Source organism: Hyposmocoma kahamanoa, unplaced genomic scaffold, assembly GCF_003589595.1.
Source record: "Hyposmocoma kahamanoa isolate Upper Pololo Valley unplaced genomic scaffold, ASM358959v1 102, whole genome shotgun sequence".
NCBI classification, from domain to species: Eukaryota; Metazoa; Arthropoda; class Insecta; order Lepidoptera; family Cosmopterigidae; genus Hyposmocoma; species Hyposmocoma kahamanoa.
The window spans coordinates 17,803,438-17,823,000 of NW_020653337.1; the positions used below are offsets into that span (position 1 = coordinate 17,803,438).

General features: G+C 36.7%; 2 protein-coding genes across 9 annotated transcripts in view; one reads left to right on the forward strand and one right to left on the reverse strand.

The window, feature by feature from the left end:
- Positions 1-2,598, forward strand: part of LOC113231825 (protein phosphatase PHLPP-like protein) — a 29,581-nt gene extending 26,983 nt beyond the window's left edge. For 2 of the 3 annotated variants that reach the window (XM_026466361.1, XM_026466367.1), the window contains one exon: positions 59-2,495. In XM_026466361.1, the coding sequence (XP_026322146.1) occupies positions 59-2,421 (2,363 nt within the window). In that variant the 3' untranslated portion in view covers positions 2,422-2,495. Of the gene's footprint in view, positions 1-58 lie in introns of all 3 variants that reach the window. The other variant, XM_026466374.1, reaches the window with a different exon arrangement.
- A 121-nt stretch (positions 2,599-2,719) lies between these two features.
- Positions 2,720-19,563, reverse strand: part of LOC113231847 (LIM/homeobox protein Lhx3) — a 76,430-nt gene continuing 59,586 nt past the window's right edge. For 3 of the 6 annotated variants that reach the window (XM_026466395.1, XM_026466385.1, XM_026466406.1), the window contains 6 exons: positions 15,628-15,802; positions 14,023-14,231; positions 12,177-12,360; positions 3,805-3,962; positions 3,376-3,561; positions 2,891-3,272 (listed from right to left, as the gene is read on the reverse strand). In XM_026466395.1, the coding sequence (XP_026322180.1) occupies positions 3,118-3,272; positions 3,376-3,561; positions 3,805-3,962; positions 12,177-12,360; positions 14,023-14,231; positions 15,628-15,802 (1,067 nt within the window). In that variant the 3' untranslated portion in view covers positions 2,891-3,117. Of the gene's footprint in view, positions 3,273-3,375; positions 3,562-3,804; positions 3,963-12,176; positions 12,361-14,022; positions 14,232-15,627; positions 15,803-19,563 lie in introns of all 6 variants that reach the window. The other 3 variants (XM_026466401.1, XM_026466388.1, XM_026466413.1) reach the window with 2 other exon arrangements.

Below are 19,563 nucleotides of genomic sequence, written 5' to 3' on the forward strand. Positions count from 1 at the left end.
GTTCTCTATCTAATAAAAAATTCAAGGCCAAAATGAAACGGTTGTTCTATAATTTCAGAATTGGAAAGCCTGACCACATCAGTACCACCAATCAATCTCGTAGAAATCAACGTATCTCACAATAAATTGACATCCCTACCGCAATGGCTCAGCGGATGCTCAGACCTTACAACACTACATGCAAGTAACAACCAGTTAACATCGCTACCAGAACATCTATTTTGCAGCGAGCTCTCTAGCCTCAGCAGTTTACATCTAGCGCACAACAAAATATCGAATATTCCCTCAATGCCAAGATTACGAGGACCTTTAAAGGAACTTATACTTCATGATAATTGTATACAGTCTTTACCTGAAAACTTCTTCTCGGTGTGTGATAGACTCAGCGTCCTGAACCTGTCTAACAATAGACTTAGCCGATTACCACCTGCCCGAGGACCCTCTTCACATTGCCTGGAACGACTGTACCTAACAGCAAATTGCCTAAACGATGATGTTGCAGATATTATCACTGCATTCAGAGGATTGAAGATACTATACTTGGCGTACAATTGCTTAACTACTTTGCCCGATAGCTGTATAAATTTTTGGCCCGATATAGAAGAATTAGTGATATCAGGGAATTCTTTTACAAAACTTCCAGAAAATTTACCACAACTGAATAATATTCGAATAGTGAGAGCTCATTCGAACAAATTACGCTCAGTTCCAATGTTTGCGTGTAGTCATTCTATAAAAATTCTAGATTTCGCTCACAACGAACTAGATAGCATAGATCTCAGACTGCTTGCCCCCAAACAACTTAAGTTTCTCGATATATCATGCAATCAGAAATTACAAGTAGACACCACACAATTTAGTGCCTATAGATGTCAACGACCTTTAAGTCTCGTTGATGTCACTGGAAGAACTTCGTTGCCGTGGTCTCAGAAGAGTGGATACCACGAAGAATTAAGTGGCTCCGCTCCTTGGTGTACGGGATTTTCGGAATGTCCCAACAAATCGTTACAACTTTGTTGTGCCCAAATTCGGCTCCCGTCTTTTTGCAATAAAGAGGGTCTGTTCGCTATAATCGATGGTGAAACAGACAACGAAGTACCAAAGATTTTACAAACCACATTACCTGGTTTGCTTCTTGAAGAAAAGTCCATAAAAGAAACTGTAAACGAATATATGAAATATGTAGTACTTTCCGCTCATAGAGAGCTAAAAGAAAAAGGCCAAAGAAAAGGTGCTTGTTTAATCATGTGTCATTTAACGCCTTTGAACCCACCAGAAAATGGGTTTGGACACACTTCTAGAAGATACAATATGCGGCTCGCCAATGTGGGTGACACAAGGGCCGTTTTGAGTAGACGAAGTGGTCCTTTGAGTTTAGGTATAGAAAATAATAAGCGGTTAGGTTATTCTAGCCGGTACCCCAGCACAGTGCCTGATCCTGATGTTATACAAACGGTAATAAAAGAAGACGATGAGTTTTTAATATTAGGCAATGGAAAGTTTTGGAACGCTGTCAGCGTTGAAACTGCAGTGGCAGAAGTAAGAGCTGAACGTAACCCAGTTTTGGCAGCAAAAAGGTTACAAGATTTGGCTCAGAGCTATGGGGTGGAGGATTGCATATCAGTTATGATTATTCGTTTCGATACTGCAGGACGAGCAGATGTAGATTTGTTGATGCGGGAGTTAAGACAGACGATAAATAATAATAAGTCTGTGTGCAGATCAGATTGCTGTTGCTCACGGTTAGAGGCTTGTTGTCATTCTGCAACCCCACCTAAAGCCTGCAGCGATCGCTCATCTCCCAGTGGACAAAGTGACAGGCCTTCGAGCGAAGCAGTCAGTCACCAACATTATGCCAGCGTGAGATCATCGCAAACCAGGGCATCTGAACGACGAAGTTGTCGTGGCGGTGTTGCTCGAGCAATTCGCGTCCGCGTTGAAGAAGATAAAGAAGACGATCACAGAAACGAAGAAGTGCCCAACTCTGAAGAACAATTTAAATGTTGGGAGTACATGCTCGAACAAAATACACAGATGCTGTTTGACAAAGAATTAGATAACCTGTCCAAAGGGATAAAATCGAATGTCAGTAGCCTTCGAAATGTTAAAGGATTATCAGGAAGTAGCCCTCAACTTCATCTGACTGGTAAATCCACGAAGAATGTGCCTTTTCTGTCAAAACATTTTGGGAGTGCCAGATCATTTGGCACAGCTCTGAAGCCTGACTTTCGTTTTGGATCTGGAAGGTTACCGAATGGTGGACCAAACGCTGCATATTTTGGATCACTGCAACGCCTAATGCCGTACCACCTGGAATACGATTTTGCAGTGATACAGGAAAAGTCCGTTCCTTCGCAAGATTCATTGGACCTCGAAGGACGCATGCAACAGTACTGGGGAGTGGCCACAACAGAATTGTAAATAGCACCTCGTTAGTAGCGACCTTGTAAATAAAACTTCAATTTAATTAGCATAGAATATTATCATTATTTATATACCATTCATTTGTCGACTAGATCTTTTTGCACAAAGTAAATATCATATCACTATATAGACTTACCTAACATGAGCTATTTTAATTATACAAACTATTATACATTCATTATTTATGTACAATATTGTGACGTTGACTGTAAAATGTATTATCACGCTGAAATTAATAAAATGATGGTAATGTATTAAATAAATAATTCTAAAACTTATAGTTTTTTTTTTAATACAAACAAACATTTATAGGGACCTACACTATTAAATATCCGTTAAACTATTACATCAATATTACTAACTAATAATTTATTTACAATGCATGTTATCTTGCTACGTTTAAGGCGTTTAAAACTGTTCAATTTGTGCTTTCCTTCTGTCCACTCCACTTATTAATTGTCATGATGGCCCTCGTGGACGATCGCTATTAGACATACCTTAAAATATTATGCTTACGATAATAAGAGATTGTCACGGTGGTTTTTGTTTCTGTATATTAGTTACTTAGTGTAATATCATCGATCACAGCTCCCGTTTAACTACGAGCTCAAGTGGTTGCGGTGCCAGGGCTTGGGGGTAGGGAGCGGAGAGCGGCGGGGGCGCGGGCTGCGCATGCGCCGGCGGCGGCCGCCGCTAGGGAAAACCCCGGGGGGAGTAATGCTCGCCCAGCCAGGAGTCAGGCGACGGGGGAAAGTCAGGGTAACCTGCCGCCGCGGGAGACGAAGAGCTACTGAGATCTGATGCACCACCTGCACCGGCGCCTATACCTGCACCGCTCATGGCTTGACCTGGAATGCAAAAGTCGTTCTTTGTTAATATAGACATTGCCAATAGAATTATAGAATGTACGGTAGTCATTTCTGGACGCAATGAAATTATCACGTTACTTACCGATATTAGTGTAAACAAGGTGGTCGGGTGGGTAGTGATAGTGAGGATGCGGGGGCGAGTGCGTGCGCAAATAAGGAGGAGTGGCAGCATATCTGGCACCTCCCGCGGCGCCTGCGCCACCGCCGCCAGCTGGCGAGCCCTCTTCACCGCCGAGCGCCACTGTGCTGTAGCTGTCGTTGCTTAACTCTACAACAAAATATGAATGTTCAACATACAATCATCTTTCCGTAGATAGTACGAAATACATGTAAGTCACCATAATATCTAAAGCAGTTACTGAGACAATCCTGTTCAAACAACAACAGCTGAGTAAAAGCACAAAGGGCCGAAGATACTGCACAGGGTAATAACTATTGGAGATAACTGGGAATAACATTTTGTATCCATTTCCCTGTTGCCCCATTTTGGAAGTAATTAAATATAGTGTACCGTGATGGCTGAAGGAGTCAAGGTCAATTTTGAGTTCGTCCTTGTCAAGCAGCCGATCGTGGCGCGGGGATCCACTGCCGCCGCTCTTCATCGATCGGAAATACTGCGACCAACGCGTACGACCCGCATCTTTCTTCAGTCGCTTCTCTTTCGCTCGCCTGTTGTTGAAATAATCAAATATTTATTAGGGCATCAGATAAATAGATGGAGATAAACGTATAAATAGATCGAGATAAATAGTATTATCATTCGTTTAAAGTGAGTGAGTATCAGTAGAGCTCCTTGTGAAAGAGTTCGTCCATAGAGATACTGCCACCTTATTTATTTCTGCCAAGCAGTAATATGAGCATTACTGCGTTCCGATTTTGAAGAGTAAGGGTGCTGGTGAAATTACAGGCACATGGGACTTGTCAACTTATGTCTCAGGGTGACGGGCGCAGTGACAATATCCCACAGATCTTTGCGATTATTATTAAAGCTCTGAGTGGCACTGCATCTGCTATGGACAGGCGTGTCGCTTACCACCTGGCGCACGACTTTTTCGTCCCGGCACGTGGTATCATAAAAAAAGATAAAGAAGTTCAAACGACACGAATCTCAACATAGGAATACTGCTCGTAACTACTTATTAGAAACATGACTACAGTATTGCATGTGTAAATTAAATTAAAAATTTTATTTTTTTGCAAATTATCATATATTATTATATATTAGAGATGCACATTACTATTCGATTTTTATGAAGATCGATTCAAGTGTATACGATCTAGCGATTTTTTGTATCAACTCACTTCAATGCGATTTTGAAACAAATCGATTCGACATCGAATCGAGTCGTCTATTTCGTATTCACAATTTAAACAAAACAGTCTTTATCTGAACCTCTACTGAATGCTAAAGCTAATCATATATTGTTTTTTTATAATATCAATTGACGGGACAAACAAGTCGTGCGCCTGATGGTAAGCTACACGCCTGTCCATAATATACATCTATATATATATATATCTCTACATATCGTAATAACATCATCACCAGCAACACACACTGCTGTCTCCTCAAAACCCTCTCCATAGTCCGCTATGCTTGCGCCATGCGAGTTGGAAACTTCGTACATATCCGAAAAGTTTCGTGGACATTCTGCGAGTGGACGTCTTATGTTTCGTTACGAATTTTTCCATTATATTTATATAACTAAATTAAACACAAGATACGAACTGAAGTCGTATATCTAATCTATTAGAAATTGTCTTCCTGCATGCACAATACATGTAGTATTAGAGATATAGCACAATTCATAAGTATCTATAACTAATTATAAATATGATTTTAAGTCGTACTCATTCATTCTTTATATTCTTATCGTTTTGCTTGCACGATAAACTTCTAAAGTCAATAATTTACGAAGCACTATACAAAACAATCGACCGGTGCTAACGTTATATCAAAACGCCGCGGTGATGCAGCATGTTAATATATAATACATAATGTTAATATATAAATCATTGACAATATAGATAGATTATGATATACTACTATACAATAATCACAAGCGTGACAATTGAGAGGTGCTCTTATAAATAACATGCTGAGTTGATTACTCAGCCCTAATACCACTAAAATTATTAGTTTACTACGCTCCGATAGCTTTCGATTTGAGCAAATAATCGTATGTACAATATAAACAAAACACCCTATCCTAGCGTGTATTTTGCGTGCGTTGTTATTAGTACACCAGCGGGAGGCCGCGGAGGGCCGGAGGCCTTTCAACAAAGAGGTTGATTAATTAAAGTGCCTCCGCCCAGTCCGCCGGGAGTCAGGCCCCTGCCTTGGATTATTCGACTCCCCAAATTGCCTTCTTTACAAAATACGAGCTTTGACCTGCAAGTTGCGACCCGCGGAAAATTAAAAGTTGCATAGTGTTTTTTTAGGAACGAATATGATTTTTTTTGGTGAAGAATATGAATGTTTAATATTAAGAATATGGAGTCGTAATCGTGTTTTAAACTCAGCACTTCTGTACAAAGCACGCCAATAATATTGTTTATAAAAGTAATTAAACAATAATTGTAGAGCCACCTCGATGGTTGACAGTGTGGGCGTTGGATGAGGAGATCCTGGGTTCGATTCCCGGTAGGATTAATGTGATAAATAAAATTTTCTAAATCAGTTTTGGACTGGATGTTCTGTGTGTGAATACCTTTGCTCTAGTGCTCATATTACAAGGGAAGTCCCTAGTTTGAGACCAGCTCTGGCACATTATTATCACTATAACTCTATAGTCGCCGGCAAGTGCATTAGTTATTCAGGTTTTATATTATATTGTATGTTTGTCGGTCTTTTAGACATATATATTATATGGTTCATACTTGCCTGATTTAAATAAATTAAAAAATGTGTTATTACGATATTCTCTAATCTGTTCGCCAAACAAATATTTCGATTACCTATAGCAAAGGCCTACTATGATCAGTGCAATATAATTGGCTTACTCGTTTGTGATGGCACTGAAAGTTAGCATTTTTATGCCAGCGTTAACAAACATAGAGAAACTGTTATTCAAAGGCTTTGTTTAAATCATAACCGGGCGTGTAAAGCGTAAGTCGGGCGTGATGATAACGCAGCTTTACGAGGCGTGCGCGCGCGCAGGGCGTGACCATCGCCGTGACTGCACGCACTCGCGCGCGACACAACACGGCCACGCCATGCTTACAGATCACCAAATACATGTGTTCCCTATTATTGTTGTGTTGGAAAAACATATATAGGATGTGGTTAAATATTTGACTCCCAAGTTGTCCATTACGTCGCCGACAATCTGTAAGAATTTACTTTTCTTTAAGAAAGTCTGGAGTTTTGATTTCACAAACGACATTTTAAAAGATACTGTACACAAAAAGTTACAACAAAATTTCTGCTGACTTTTGACAAAAATTCGTTTAGGATTTTTCTACCTACGCTAGCTTTATATCGAGTATAGTAGAGCTCCTTGTGAAAGAGTTCGTCCGGGGAAGTACAGCGACCATTACTGCGTTCCGGTTTTAAAAGGTATAAGGGTACTGGTGAAACTACCGATGTTACTGGCACATGGGCTTGTCGTCTTACATCTCAGGATGACGGGCACGGTGATAGTGCACCTCAGATCTATGCGATGTAAAGCTCTGATTGGCACTGCAACTACTATGGCGTGTCGCTTACCACCAGGAGCACGACTTTTTTTTTCATTAAAAAAAATACTTATTCGTCCCGTCGCGTGTTATCATAAAAAACAAATGTAAAAGACAAATTTGTATCAGTACATTTTTACAAAAAGCAACCTTTAAGGTTTTGATTTTAGCTTTTTTCATGAAAATCTGCTTTACAAATGAGTAGAAGAATTTAATCATTGTGAGAAGTTCACGCAAAATATACGCTATGACAGATACGATTATTAACATTTGTTACTTTATAATTATTTAAAATATTACGGACGACTAGAATTGTGTCGTACTGTGTAACGTTAATAGAGACTCGGTGATGCAAAATTCACTTTAATTTCGATTATGTCGCCATTAAGACAAATTGTTTAAGGAACCATGTTTTAGGAACGACTGTTTTAAAATTTATACGTCCTATTTTGAAATTTAGTTTTGGTTTTAATTAAGCCTAAGTTTAAAATTTAAATTGAAACAGGATGTAAATATTTTAAAACTGTCGTGAAAGACTAAAACATGCTCCTTTGAAAAAAATTTCGAAATGGCGCTTTCGCCCATTCTACAAAACACCGACGATATAATAATAATAATCCCTAACCCTGGTCTTGCTCTTAAACTATATAATTACCTGTACTATGAGTACCAGAGCTACGGAATCAAGAACCCTGAACACCCAGATCAGAAACAATTTAGAAAAGTTCATTCTTCAGCCATTGTTCTGCCCACAAACCTTAGAGCTACCAAGATCATCGTACATATGGTATTTTGATATGAATCGTATTATTATTATACACACTGTAGCATGCTGACAAATGAGTTTTAGTAGTGCTATAGTAACTTTTGGTTTTTAATTTTCGTAGTACTAATAGTAGGAATGACTAAGGTCTTAAACTGTGCTTTATTACGGCGGATAAGGGACATTCTACGCTTGAAAGGCAAAATGGGACAAGCAACACTTTTGGGTCATATTGAGTTATATGTACATATATACCGTTGAAATCAGAAACAGCTGATTCCAACGGTATATATAACTCAATATGACCAAAAGTGTCGCTTATCCCATTTTGAATTTCAAGCGTCGACCGCGATTATAACATAATATTATATTCTAATCCGCTATTATAACCCGCTGCGCCCAAGTATTAACTAATTTAATGTAGTAAAAAAATAGAATCTCTTATTTTCTAAACCTAAATGAATATATATATAACATAATATATAAATGTCTTATTTGTTAATGATATTTATTAGCCCAAAAAGAACGACGATTGGTATAGGACATGAAACAATTTTTACGAATCTAAATTGCGTATAAGTATTTGATAACGTTGCAGGTCCTTTACGGGTCCCATGACTCAATCAGCGGTGACCATGGAACCTGTAAAAAGCCCGAAACGTTGGTTTGTTTGACAAACAAATATTCGAAAAAATAGTTTCATTTTGTATGTGTAACAACTCGAAGTCTTTGTTTATTTACTAGGTATTATGAACGGGACATTTTTCAGATGACTGATTTTTTTGTAAAAAAACTGTCCATTCAAAACATTGTTAAGGTCGTACATTATACAACAAGGTCTTTGTATGGTCAGATTCAGCATCAATAGTAAATCATTTTGTTCGTTTTTTATAAAGCCAGTAAATGTGAACTGATTTTGCAACGTGGGGACGTTGACATATTTGCTATATTATATTGGCAACTTTATCTATTATAGTACAACAGAAAGTACAACTAGTACTGACACTGTACACTCGGGACAGTTCTTATGGAAACGGCATAGAGTAGAGTTTAAATCTTAATTGTCTGTTCATAAATCATAGTGTTCGATATTAAAAATCAAATAATTATTTGTATTAAATGCAAAAAAGAAATACGATTAAGTCAGAGTACCATATCGGGATGTAGTATGCTCCACGGAAAAGCATAAGCAAAAGAGCGGCAGGCGACACCACCAAATCCCCCGAACTCGCCTCAAAAGCCGTAATAGTTTCCTGTGCACCACAAAGGCTATGACCATCGGGCTGTCACTAGGTGTGTGCACTGTGGAAACAGAAAAACCCCCCACCACCTGGTTTCATCAGCCCTCAAGAGCAACTATCACCAGGCTGCAACCTGGCGGCCCTTGAATAGACCATAGCCACAATTAGGCAACAGACGCAGGTTCCAGTCCAGTCGGAACGAAGGAATTTTTTTTTGTGTTTGTTCGGCCTTTGTATCAACGATACTAAAAAGACCGTTTGTAATTTTTGGATTATTTTGTCGAAATTAGATGAAAAATCTATACACTAGCTTAATCACATAACGCATTTACCTTCACTTTCCTTGTCTCTTAATTGTCGTAAAAAGAAAATTATAAGAATACGGAAATTTAATGCGATTATATATCACCCTTAATCTATATAACATTGATGTCATTTATCTGTGATGCAATTCAAGGTAGTCGATTTACTGTGATTAGAATAGATCTTTATCGAATTACATTCATGTTTGTCGCACACATGAGGCTATCGTTTTCTTGATAAAGAAAATAAAAGTGCTAAAAAACTTAATGGCTTACTAAAATATTATGTAAAAATGGCATCTGTAATTATTAATCGTACAAAATAATAAAAAAAAAAATTTTTAGAAATATAATGCACATTTCACCTTCATTTTACCATTTGGAAGTGACGACGAGGTCGACGATGGCATGCATATTAATGTGTAACAGAAATATTATGAATCAAAATATTTTAAAGATGGTTTATTGCTTACTTATTGTATGACTTAAATCAATAAACACACAAGAAAATATTTAGGGAAAACGATTTGGTTTGTGATGTTGTTCGAGATTGACACGTTTGGATACATCTCGGATACATACAACGACATTGCCAGCAGTAGCATTTTACTGTTCCTATAAATTTTATAACTATTAAGATAATAATTATCAAAGTATATTTATCAAGTACTATAGTGAAACGATCGTGATAATTATCATGGTTATTATCAATGATAATTATCATTTCGAACCCTGGTTTATGATGATTATGAATTACGTAATTGTAAAAGTTTAGCTTATTATAAGGTTATCTATATTTAGATTTCTTTGTTCTAATGTTTTAGAAACATTCATATCGTCGTGATATTTTCTTTATACGGTTACGCAAAGTTTCACAAAGTTTTCGTTTGTTACTTGTTTAGCTTTACATATCCTGTACAAGAACTTACAACACGAGCATTACAAATATCTTAACTTTTGGCATTTGTTAATTTGGTAATTTTCTGTAACCACCCCTGACTGCGTTTTATGTATTTTTTAATGTTACGTCAAAATTAATTTCCTTCCAATATTTACGATTAGGTAACTCCTCGTGGCAATAAACCTAATCTCTGTTTACGTCTAGTTAAGTCGCTAACCATTTCAAAAGCATTCGTGTTAACTCGCCTTCCTCAAGTGTGTGTGCTGAATCGATTAAGGATATTTACGGTTTATTCATTTTGTATGGTCGAGAAACGGTTGTCGCGCTCTGGAGCGAATCGTAGACTTCTTAGCGAAATAAATGTCAATCAACATTTTATCAAAGTATAACAGTTTAACGTGACGGATCATGCGATAACCACTTTTATAATTTTTTTTTATTTAATTTTTTATGCAGTATGCATATTATAATTTGTTCATGTAAGGCGATTGCGTATGTGTGCTTCAATCATGTACCTGGACGTGGTTACATTCATGTCAAGAGGAATTTTCAAATGAATCACTGGCCATAAATGGCCAAAATTGTTGGCATCTTTTCCAAGGTGAGGCGTTACTTCACCGGAACAGATGCTTCAGCTCTACCAAGCACAACTCCGGTCGTGTATGGAGTACTGCTGCCACGTATGGGATGGTTCTGCTATATACTAACTGGCCATCTTGTATTCAGTTGATAAGAGTACCAAGTTCTTACAGGAGATTCGGTATTAGTAGAGGTGTAACTGCAGAGCCTTGAACATAGTCGTAAAGTTGACAGTTTATCGATACTTTATAGGATATTTCACGAAGATTGTGCTAAGTCCGCACATTCTACCTGAAAAAAAAAAACGGAAGATTCGCACGACGGGTTTCGCTTCCACATTTATATGGCGATCGGCTATCGCCTGGAATTCCTTGCCTACAGACTTGTTCCCTGAACGGTATACACAACTTGGGCTTCCAATGCGAGAGGAAACAGGCATTATTTAGACATGCATGCTTCAACGTCGACCTCATCGTCACGTTGATGAAAGTACAGGCACATGGGACTTGTCAACTTGTGTCTCAGGTTATCGGACACAGTGGCAGTGCCCCTCAGATCATTGTGATTTAAAGCTATGAATGGCACTGCAACTGTTATGGACGCGTCACTTGTTCATCTCGTCCTTAGAATATCTATATTATATATTATCTTCTGTATCTTTCCATCACGTTAGATGGAGATCAAAGGCGCACTTATTTTTTTTAAACAAAAAAATTAAAAAGATCTAACGTATAATTTGAAAAAGAATGACTTCGGTCGTCTTTTGATTTTGGCAAATGATTCATAACGTTGTTATTTTTATTTCAACCAATTTTATAAATATAGAAAGATAAGGAATTCCATATTTAAATGTTATTTGAACATCAAGTAAACATAGAATTATCCTCTTATAAAAAGTACTCAGTGTGAACTATTTATTAATTTTTGTACCGCATATAAATAAATAAATAAATAATAAATGAATAACGCACACACTCAACATAGCCCCGCACTAGGGAAACCCTGTGTCGCGGGTGCCATGGACACACACATAAACAACCACAAATTACATCCAAACTCACGAGAGAAATAATTGTAGGTCATACAGCTATTTCTCCCGACCCGGGAATCGAACCTGGGACCTCTGGGTCCGGCAGTCCGGCATGGTAACCGTTCGGCCACGGAGGCAGTTAATATAATAAATATAATGCCATAATATAGTAAATATAATGCCATAGCTATCAAAATATGAAATATTAGACACATAAGACAATAAAGTCATGAAAAATTAGAATAAACTGGACTCTTTTGGCATAAATTGAATAGTGCAGTTTCTACATCGTGTCTACTGAATTTAATTGATTTTAATGTCCAAAATAGGATCAGATTTCATTTTTGTATGGACCACGCTTAAGCGATTAAAATTGCAGAATAATTTACCGGTTCTGGAACCAAACTTGCACGACCCGCATGTCGAGTCCAGTGTCTTGCGCGAGCTGCTCCCGCACGTGCCGCGCAGGTTTGGGGCTGCTGCTATAGGCGTTCTTCAGGGTCTCTAGCTGTTTAGCTGTGATAGTTGTCCTCGGCCGCTTGCTCGCTGCATCGCCGTCCAGTGAACTCTCACCTTTGTTGGAAGATTTAGGGATCGTTCATATTAGATGCTTGTAAAAGCCCTACATCGCTTTTACAAGCGGTTCTTTAGCGCGTCTGTGGCGTCACTTTAAATTTTCTAACAATTTCTAAAAGCGCAATAGCAGCGCTACAGTCGCGCTACTATGGCGCTTCAATTGCAATCTAGTACAGTGTACTTGTTTATTTTTTCTTGATATCTAGAAACGAGGATGAAATTTAATTATATAGATGATATTAAACTGTTCCTTGCAGTCTAGAACAGGAGTTTTGCCAATTATTCTAGAAGACCGGAAACGAAAAAGCGTGTGAAGATATGTGTATAAATATTATAATTTTTTATATTTTTTTAACCTCATTTTTTATAACTTTGTAATATTCATGGTGATTATTTTGAGTAAGTAAAGGTATCGAACGAATTCTAATCTTTCTTGCAATATTGGTTATTTTTATTGTTTTTCATTTTAACAAAACAAGTAAAAGTAATGTTCATTCACTAGTATCCATCGGACAACTGAGTCCAGTGGTCCTTCTCAGACGCACCCTACAAGCGAATAATTTGAATAGACCCTTCTTAGAGCATTCAACCAATGCTCCAAAGCCCTAAACGATAATTCCACTAAAATCAAAATATTTTCGTAGCTTTTTCATAAATGGCGCTACGGCTATAAAGTCGTTGGAAAACCAAATACAAAGATACGACAAAACAAGCACATAGAAAAATTCGTGAGGTCCGCTGGTTCGTTCCGTGGCTTAGTTGACATAGCGTCTGCCACGGTTTGCTAGAAGACGTCGGTTCAAATCCGTCCGGATCGAAGGGATTTTTCCCAAGTCTTCGATCTCTGTGTTAATAATTATAACATATTATTTGTTTTTGTCAGTAAATTAATTTTATTTCGATTTTGTTTTTCTTAAACATTTTATTAACATATTATTTAGATAACTTCACACTCTATGGACATTCGAGATTTTTTGCAGTAGTTATAAAATAAAGTGATCGCTATCGTTTGGCGCAATAAAAGATACGAATTTTAGAAACTGAAAATATGAACACTGTAACAATTGTAAACACTAATTTAGACCTAAGAGCGCCTTCCAATTAGACGCTTTTAGAAGCGCTGCAGCCGCGCCACTACTAATTTTCATACGATATGTGAAAGCGCAATTGCAAAGCCAGAGTCGTGACACGCGCGCACACTTTTGCAGTCAAAGTTCGCACACCACATGAAACCGAATACATGTACATGCAGCAATATTGAATAAATAAATGATTGTTGTCGTAACTCAAATTTATGAAATTCAGAAGACACGATTTGAAAGTTAAAAAAATTACTGCATGAAACCAATAAATTTATATTCTCGTTTATAAATGGATAACAAATGTTTATAGATGGAAATTAAACATAATAGGTACATGAATAAAAATAATCACATTATTCCCAATAATAAGATGTTGTTTGTTTATTTTAAATCGTGTGCTTTCTCAATTCCACAATGTTGAGTTCCGACAGTATTTGGATTCCAGGTGCGAGTTAAAACTAAAAATTACTCAAGCGCCTTTACGCGCGGCTGCCGCGCAACTGCAACGCTTCTACAAATATCTAATTTGAATGAACTCTAATAAATTGGCCATCGTGGTAATAAACACTGCTCTTACCTTTCGCTCTTGCAGCCTCATAATCGGGTTTACAGACAAGTTTTCCGTCTTCCATTAGATAAAACTCGTCGCCGGTGTTAAGTGTCCTTGCACAGGCGGCGCACGCGAAGCAGCGCATGTGGTAGACGTGCGACTGCGCCCGCCGTACCACCTGTGTCGGCGGGATTCCCTGCCCGCACCCCGCACACTTGGTGCCAAACCGCCTAGGACAACAGCCGGAATCACAACAACATTATCTACTTGATTTAGTATTTGCAATGGTTAAAGAAAAGAAATTATATGGGAGCTTAGAATATAAAATGTTGGGGTAGTAAAAGTTCCGAAAACTAAGTTAAAAATGAGCTTATTCAAATTATGAATGTTACTGCGCTATTTACTAAGCTACCGAAAATTTCCATGGAAATAAAAATTCGAAGAGAACCAACGAAATATTTAAATTTTCGAAAAAATTTGCCGGCGTATACTAACTTTACTAGCAGTAGAGCTCCTTGTGAAAGAGTTCGTCCAGGATAGTACTGACACCTAATGTTGACATTACTGTGTTCCGGTTTTGAAGGGTAAAGGTGCTGCTGAAATTGCAGGCACATGGGACTTGTTAACTTATGTCTCAGGGTGATGGGCGCAGTGGCAGTGCCCCTCAGATCTTTGCGATTTAAACCTCTGTGTGGCACAGCAGCTGTTATGTACAGGCGTGTAGCTTACTATCAGGCGTACGACTTGTTCGACCCGTCACTTGATATTATAAAAAAAAGAACTACCAACTTAATTTACATTTATTGAGAAGTACTTAACTCCACTACAGTATTGTTATGATTGTTAATAAAAAAATCGAACATTTTCGTCGACCCGGTGGGCATTCGTCGCCGTTAATGATATCTAGTCACTAGATGCCGACGCCGACGAATGCCTAAAATCAGCACAAAATCTATACCAAAAACACATAGGAGAATTTCGACGACTCGGTAACTGTACCCGTGGCTTAGGTGGTCAGAGCAATGGGCTCAAGACCCACCGTGTCGACGAAATTTTTTCTGTTGTTCGATGTTTGTATTCATAATCTTAACAAAACTTAAATTATAGTTTACCAAAACAACCTTACACATTTTATAAACTTTGGTGCTTGTAAAACTATTCCGTCATATGGAAATACTATATGAGTCACAACATGGGACATACAACGTTAAGTTAGTAATTCTTTTGGAAGTTTAGTATATTATTCGGAAATACATTGTTTTTCGTAGAATAGTGATTTGAACAGGTTCTTGATTGTTTGTTAAATATGTTAATTTTGTCGATATATTCTGTGTTTATTTCTCAGTAACTCATTTTAACGCAGCTTAGTTAGTATTACTATTAATCATAGTTCGCTGCAATTTCATTTGTTTTTCGGAACCTTCATTATTTCCCAAAATGTCGTAGCGTCAATGCAAAAAAAATTGTATACTACATAGCAACTGAATTATTAATTCTTCAGCAACTATCAAGTAGAACATCTAACACCACACTCACTCAACTCAGGCCACACTTGGCCTGAGTTCTTTACTTTTTGCTATAAAAGCTATTCTTATAACGCAATACTCTCAAGTAAAAACAAGTAAGACTTACTTGAAGAAGTCGTCAGTGCAGTACAGCTGGTTGTTCCTAGCGAAGCATTTGCCGGAAAGCATGGCGCGGCACTCTACACACCGAAGACATCCCGCGTGCCAAGTCCGGTCGGACACCTTCAGTACGTACCGGTCCACTATCATCTCGTGACACCCGCCACATTTAGGGATACTGGCTGCAACAAACATAATATATGAGCGATAAGGCTTTATCCTTGGTCTGTAATATCGTTTCCACTTCAGTAAAATTGTAAACGTTCGATTCACTGAAGCTAAACTAACCGACTTGAAAAAAAGGAGGAGGTTCTCAATTAGTATAGAGAAAAGTTTAAGGAGACTGGTATCATGACCGTGGCATCACAGTAAATTTACTGAAATATTTTGTATGCCCGTAAAATATACATAATTTCGTTAAGAAAGAAGATATTCATAACATTAACCTTAGAACTAAGTCTAAACTCATGGTACCACGATTTCGTTTCACTAAGGTAAACTTTTTTTTTTATGGGGAACTGTATACGTTTTTACAATAAGGTTTCAGAGCATATATTATGATTACCATTTCCTAAGTTTAAAACTTACGTTAAAACTATTTTAATTGAAAAGTCATATTACAAAATTGTAGTCTACGTTTTAGATAAAGATGTATGGAAAGACAACGTGGATAAAAATTTGTAAACAGATTTTGATAATTCTTTTTTTGTTGGTAAGAGGGTACCTCAATAGTGGTTTCATTTAAATTTGAAGAAAATATTCTCCCTCTAAGGGTGGCAAACTATGGAATGAATCGATGTAACCGATGTCAATAAAACTTGACAAATACATTCCACGAACTTTTGAGGTCGTTTTTTTAGTACCCGATACTGAGATTATTTCAAATGCCTAAGTAGTCAGTGCCTTAATGAAAAAAGTACTTATACTCGTAACGTGTGAACCTCATAATAGCGCTCCCGGGGCGTACTCGCAAGCGTCCGACTCGATTCACGACGACCATCCATTCCCGACAGACATGACTAATCAACTAGTCTTTTTGAATGTAGATGGCGAAAGTATGACATTTTGCATGACCAAATATGGTAATAATTAAATGATTACCGGTAACTTCCGTCTCAAGCACGATTACCGAGTACCGACCCTCACCCCCGCGCGTACCAATTACAAATCGAGAGACCGCCATTGACGTTTGTTCGAATTAGATAGTTTTCATGATTGCTCGTCTTTACGCCTGTATTTTTTTACGTATTTACTTACGTCCGTAGTTTCTGTGAATATATCTGTGCCCCATTTTAAACAATAAATAACCATAGTACTCTACCGCCTGATTTATTTTATTTAGCCTGTTCACTTTATTTTTTTCTACTTACAATAATGTAAGTTACCAAGGGATATAGCGTGTGCGTTGTAATGTAACACCCCTGTTAAACTGAACACAACGTACATTACTGAAAGTAGTAAAAACTCTCAAATAAAACCGAGTACCTACATCGGGAGTAAAATTTGTTTTTACTCCCGATATAAAAACAAAGAGAATAATATATAACGTGTTTTAAGTTGAAGTTTGGTAGTAACAAAGCTGAAAGGCGCAGACCGTAGCTGCACAGCTCAAATTTTATTCGACCTGCTGTGTTGAAATAACATTTTGCCACTACCGCAAAGTTTTCTTTCAAAATGTGTTTTGAGTGCCATATCGTATGATAAGTGAATGAACCGCAGTCTAAAGCAAAAATATTTAACATTTTGTGAGAAAACTTATTGTAGGTACTTTTTTTTTTATATCCCTCTTTCCACCCCCCGATATTTAATATTCGGGGTCCTTGAATATATGTGTTTTCTATGTATGTTTCTTAGTTTTTTTTTATTATTGATCTTCTTTCTTTATTCACTATACGTATATATATTTATTTGCATGAATATGGTTTTTATTACCTAACCAGCATTTTAATAAAATTATATATTAGTTTAGCAAAATTATATATAACCAGCATTTGCATTTTGTAAAAATAAAAATTGTCAGCATTAAAAATTTTAAAATTGAAATAATATAAAATACATGTTTTTAATTATTGTAAATTGTATAAAGTCATTTGTAAAATTGTTAAAATAATAATAGTGTCATAAAATTGTAAAAAATAATAAAATAGTGTAAATCATTGTAAAAAATCAAATAAAATGTTGCGTCAGAATTTAAGTAATAATTTCGCCCACGTCGTCTCCTCCGCACTGCGGAGGCTTCATTTGCGCTACTGCTTTCATAATCGCCACACAGACGTCGGCAAATTTCATTTCTATCCTGAACGCTCCCCTGCCAGGAGGGCGCTTCATATCGAGGTCAAGAGTTTCCCGTCGACTTCGAATTCGAGCTTCAACCTGCACCGAATACGGGGCATTCGTTCAGTACATGTTTGAGCGTCTGGGGAGCATATGCATCTAGGGTCATCGCAGGATCTGATCCCATTGCAGGTACATTGAAAAAATAACGATAATCTAAAGTTCGTTTTTTTAAGATTAGTAGTACTTACTAGTAATTTTTTTAGTCGGGACAGGCTAAAGCGTCTATTTGACTATACCGCCAGATCTTACATTGTAACTTTTCTTCAATAGTTAAATTTTGAAAAAAAAATTGCGCGGGAAATAGTTTTAAATATATTTTTGCGGTGGCCATTTTGAAACGTGTTTTTACATTAGTTATAAGAAAATTTTAGGTATTTTATTAAGCATCCATTTCTTCGGTTAAATTTGAAAACTTCGTAACTCCGTTTCGGACGAAATACCTTTTTTACTCTTGTCCCTTACAATCATAGATTGTCATATAATCATATCTTGTAATATTGTTTTTTGTGCCTACTCAAAACTTCACGTTAATTGAAGTTTACGAATTTAGCCGATAATTTATTGTAGTGATTTTATAAGCAAAACAATTTAATAAATACCGTAAAAAATCGCTCAAACATATATACTTCATTCATGTTATTTATAAGAAACTTTAAATATCAAATTTCTATTTTTTAGACAATTTATATATTTAAAAAGATTGCAATAGAAAAAACTTAAAAAAGCAGAGATTCGAAATTTATTTATTGAGTATTGGTTATGGAGCCATCAGCTTAAAAAGGTAACAAATAAATAATAAAGAAACTCAAAACGTAAGTAATATAATTAAATTAAAAAATTATTCGTGTAAAAATGGCAACTACAAATAGCCGTCATTTTTTCTGGAGATTCTGAAGATTAAACGGATGTTTTTAAATAAAAATAATAATGCATTCATGATATTTTTTATGACTATCCATAAGTTTTACATCAATCGCTAAACCATATTATTTTTCTTATTAGGTATAGTTTTTGCTATGAGATAAGTATGATTTGATTTGAACGAATGGTGGTCTTCTCACGATATTTTCTTTTACTGTAATTTATTGTTGAAAAAAAGGTTTACGATCACTGCCTTTATGTTTACGTATTATCTACATAAGTGTAGAAAAACAAACTGGGAGTGCCCACTTTTTCTAAGTGATTAGGACTCTTGTTGTAAGGCGGAAAAGTCATATAGAGCCTATGTGATGTAGGGTAAATGTTATTTATACTTTTTTAAATCTATTTTAACAAAATATGATTCTCTATTTTTGAATATGTTGATTTATAAATGAGTTAGTGAATAAACTCCTATTTATTTATTTAATTTATGTGGTTACGTTTACGATTTACTCAAAAACCCACTAGGTAAACTACTAAAAACTACTAAACTGGTATCATTGACTTACAATGGTATATATATTTCAGAAAGGTTTTAATGAATAACGCATTGAGAGTTTGAGACATAGCGTTTTTGTAAACAGTTGTGCAGTTGTGAACAGAAAAAAAACTTTTTTTTTTTCTTTTTGTTTCGTGGCCTCTCTGTTGCTGGTATAGTTTGTAATCATCTGCTATAAAAGAATCT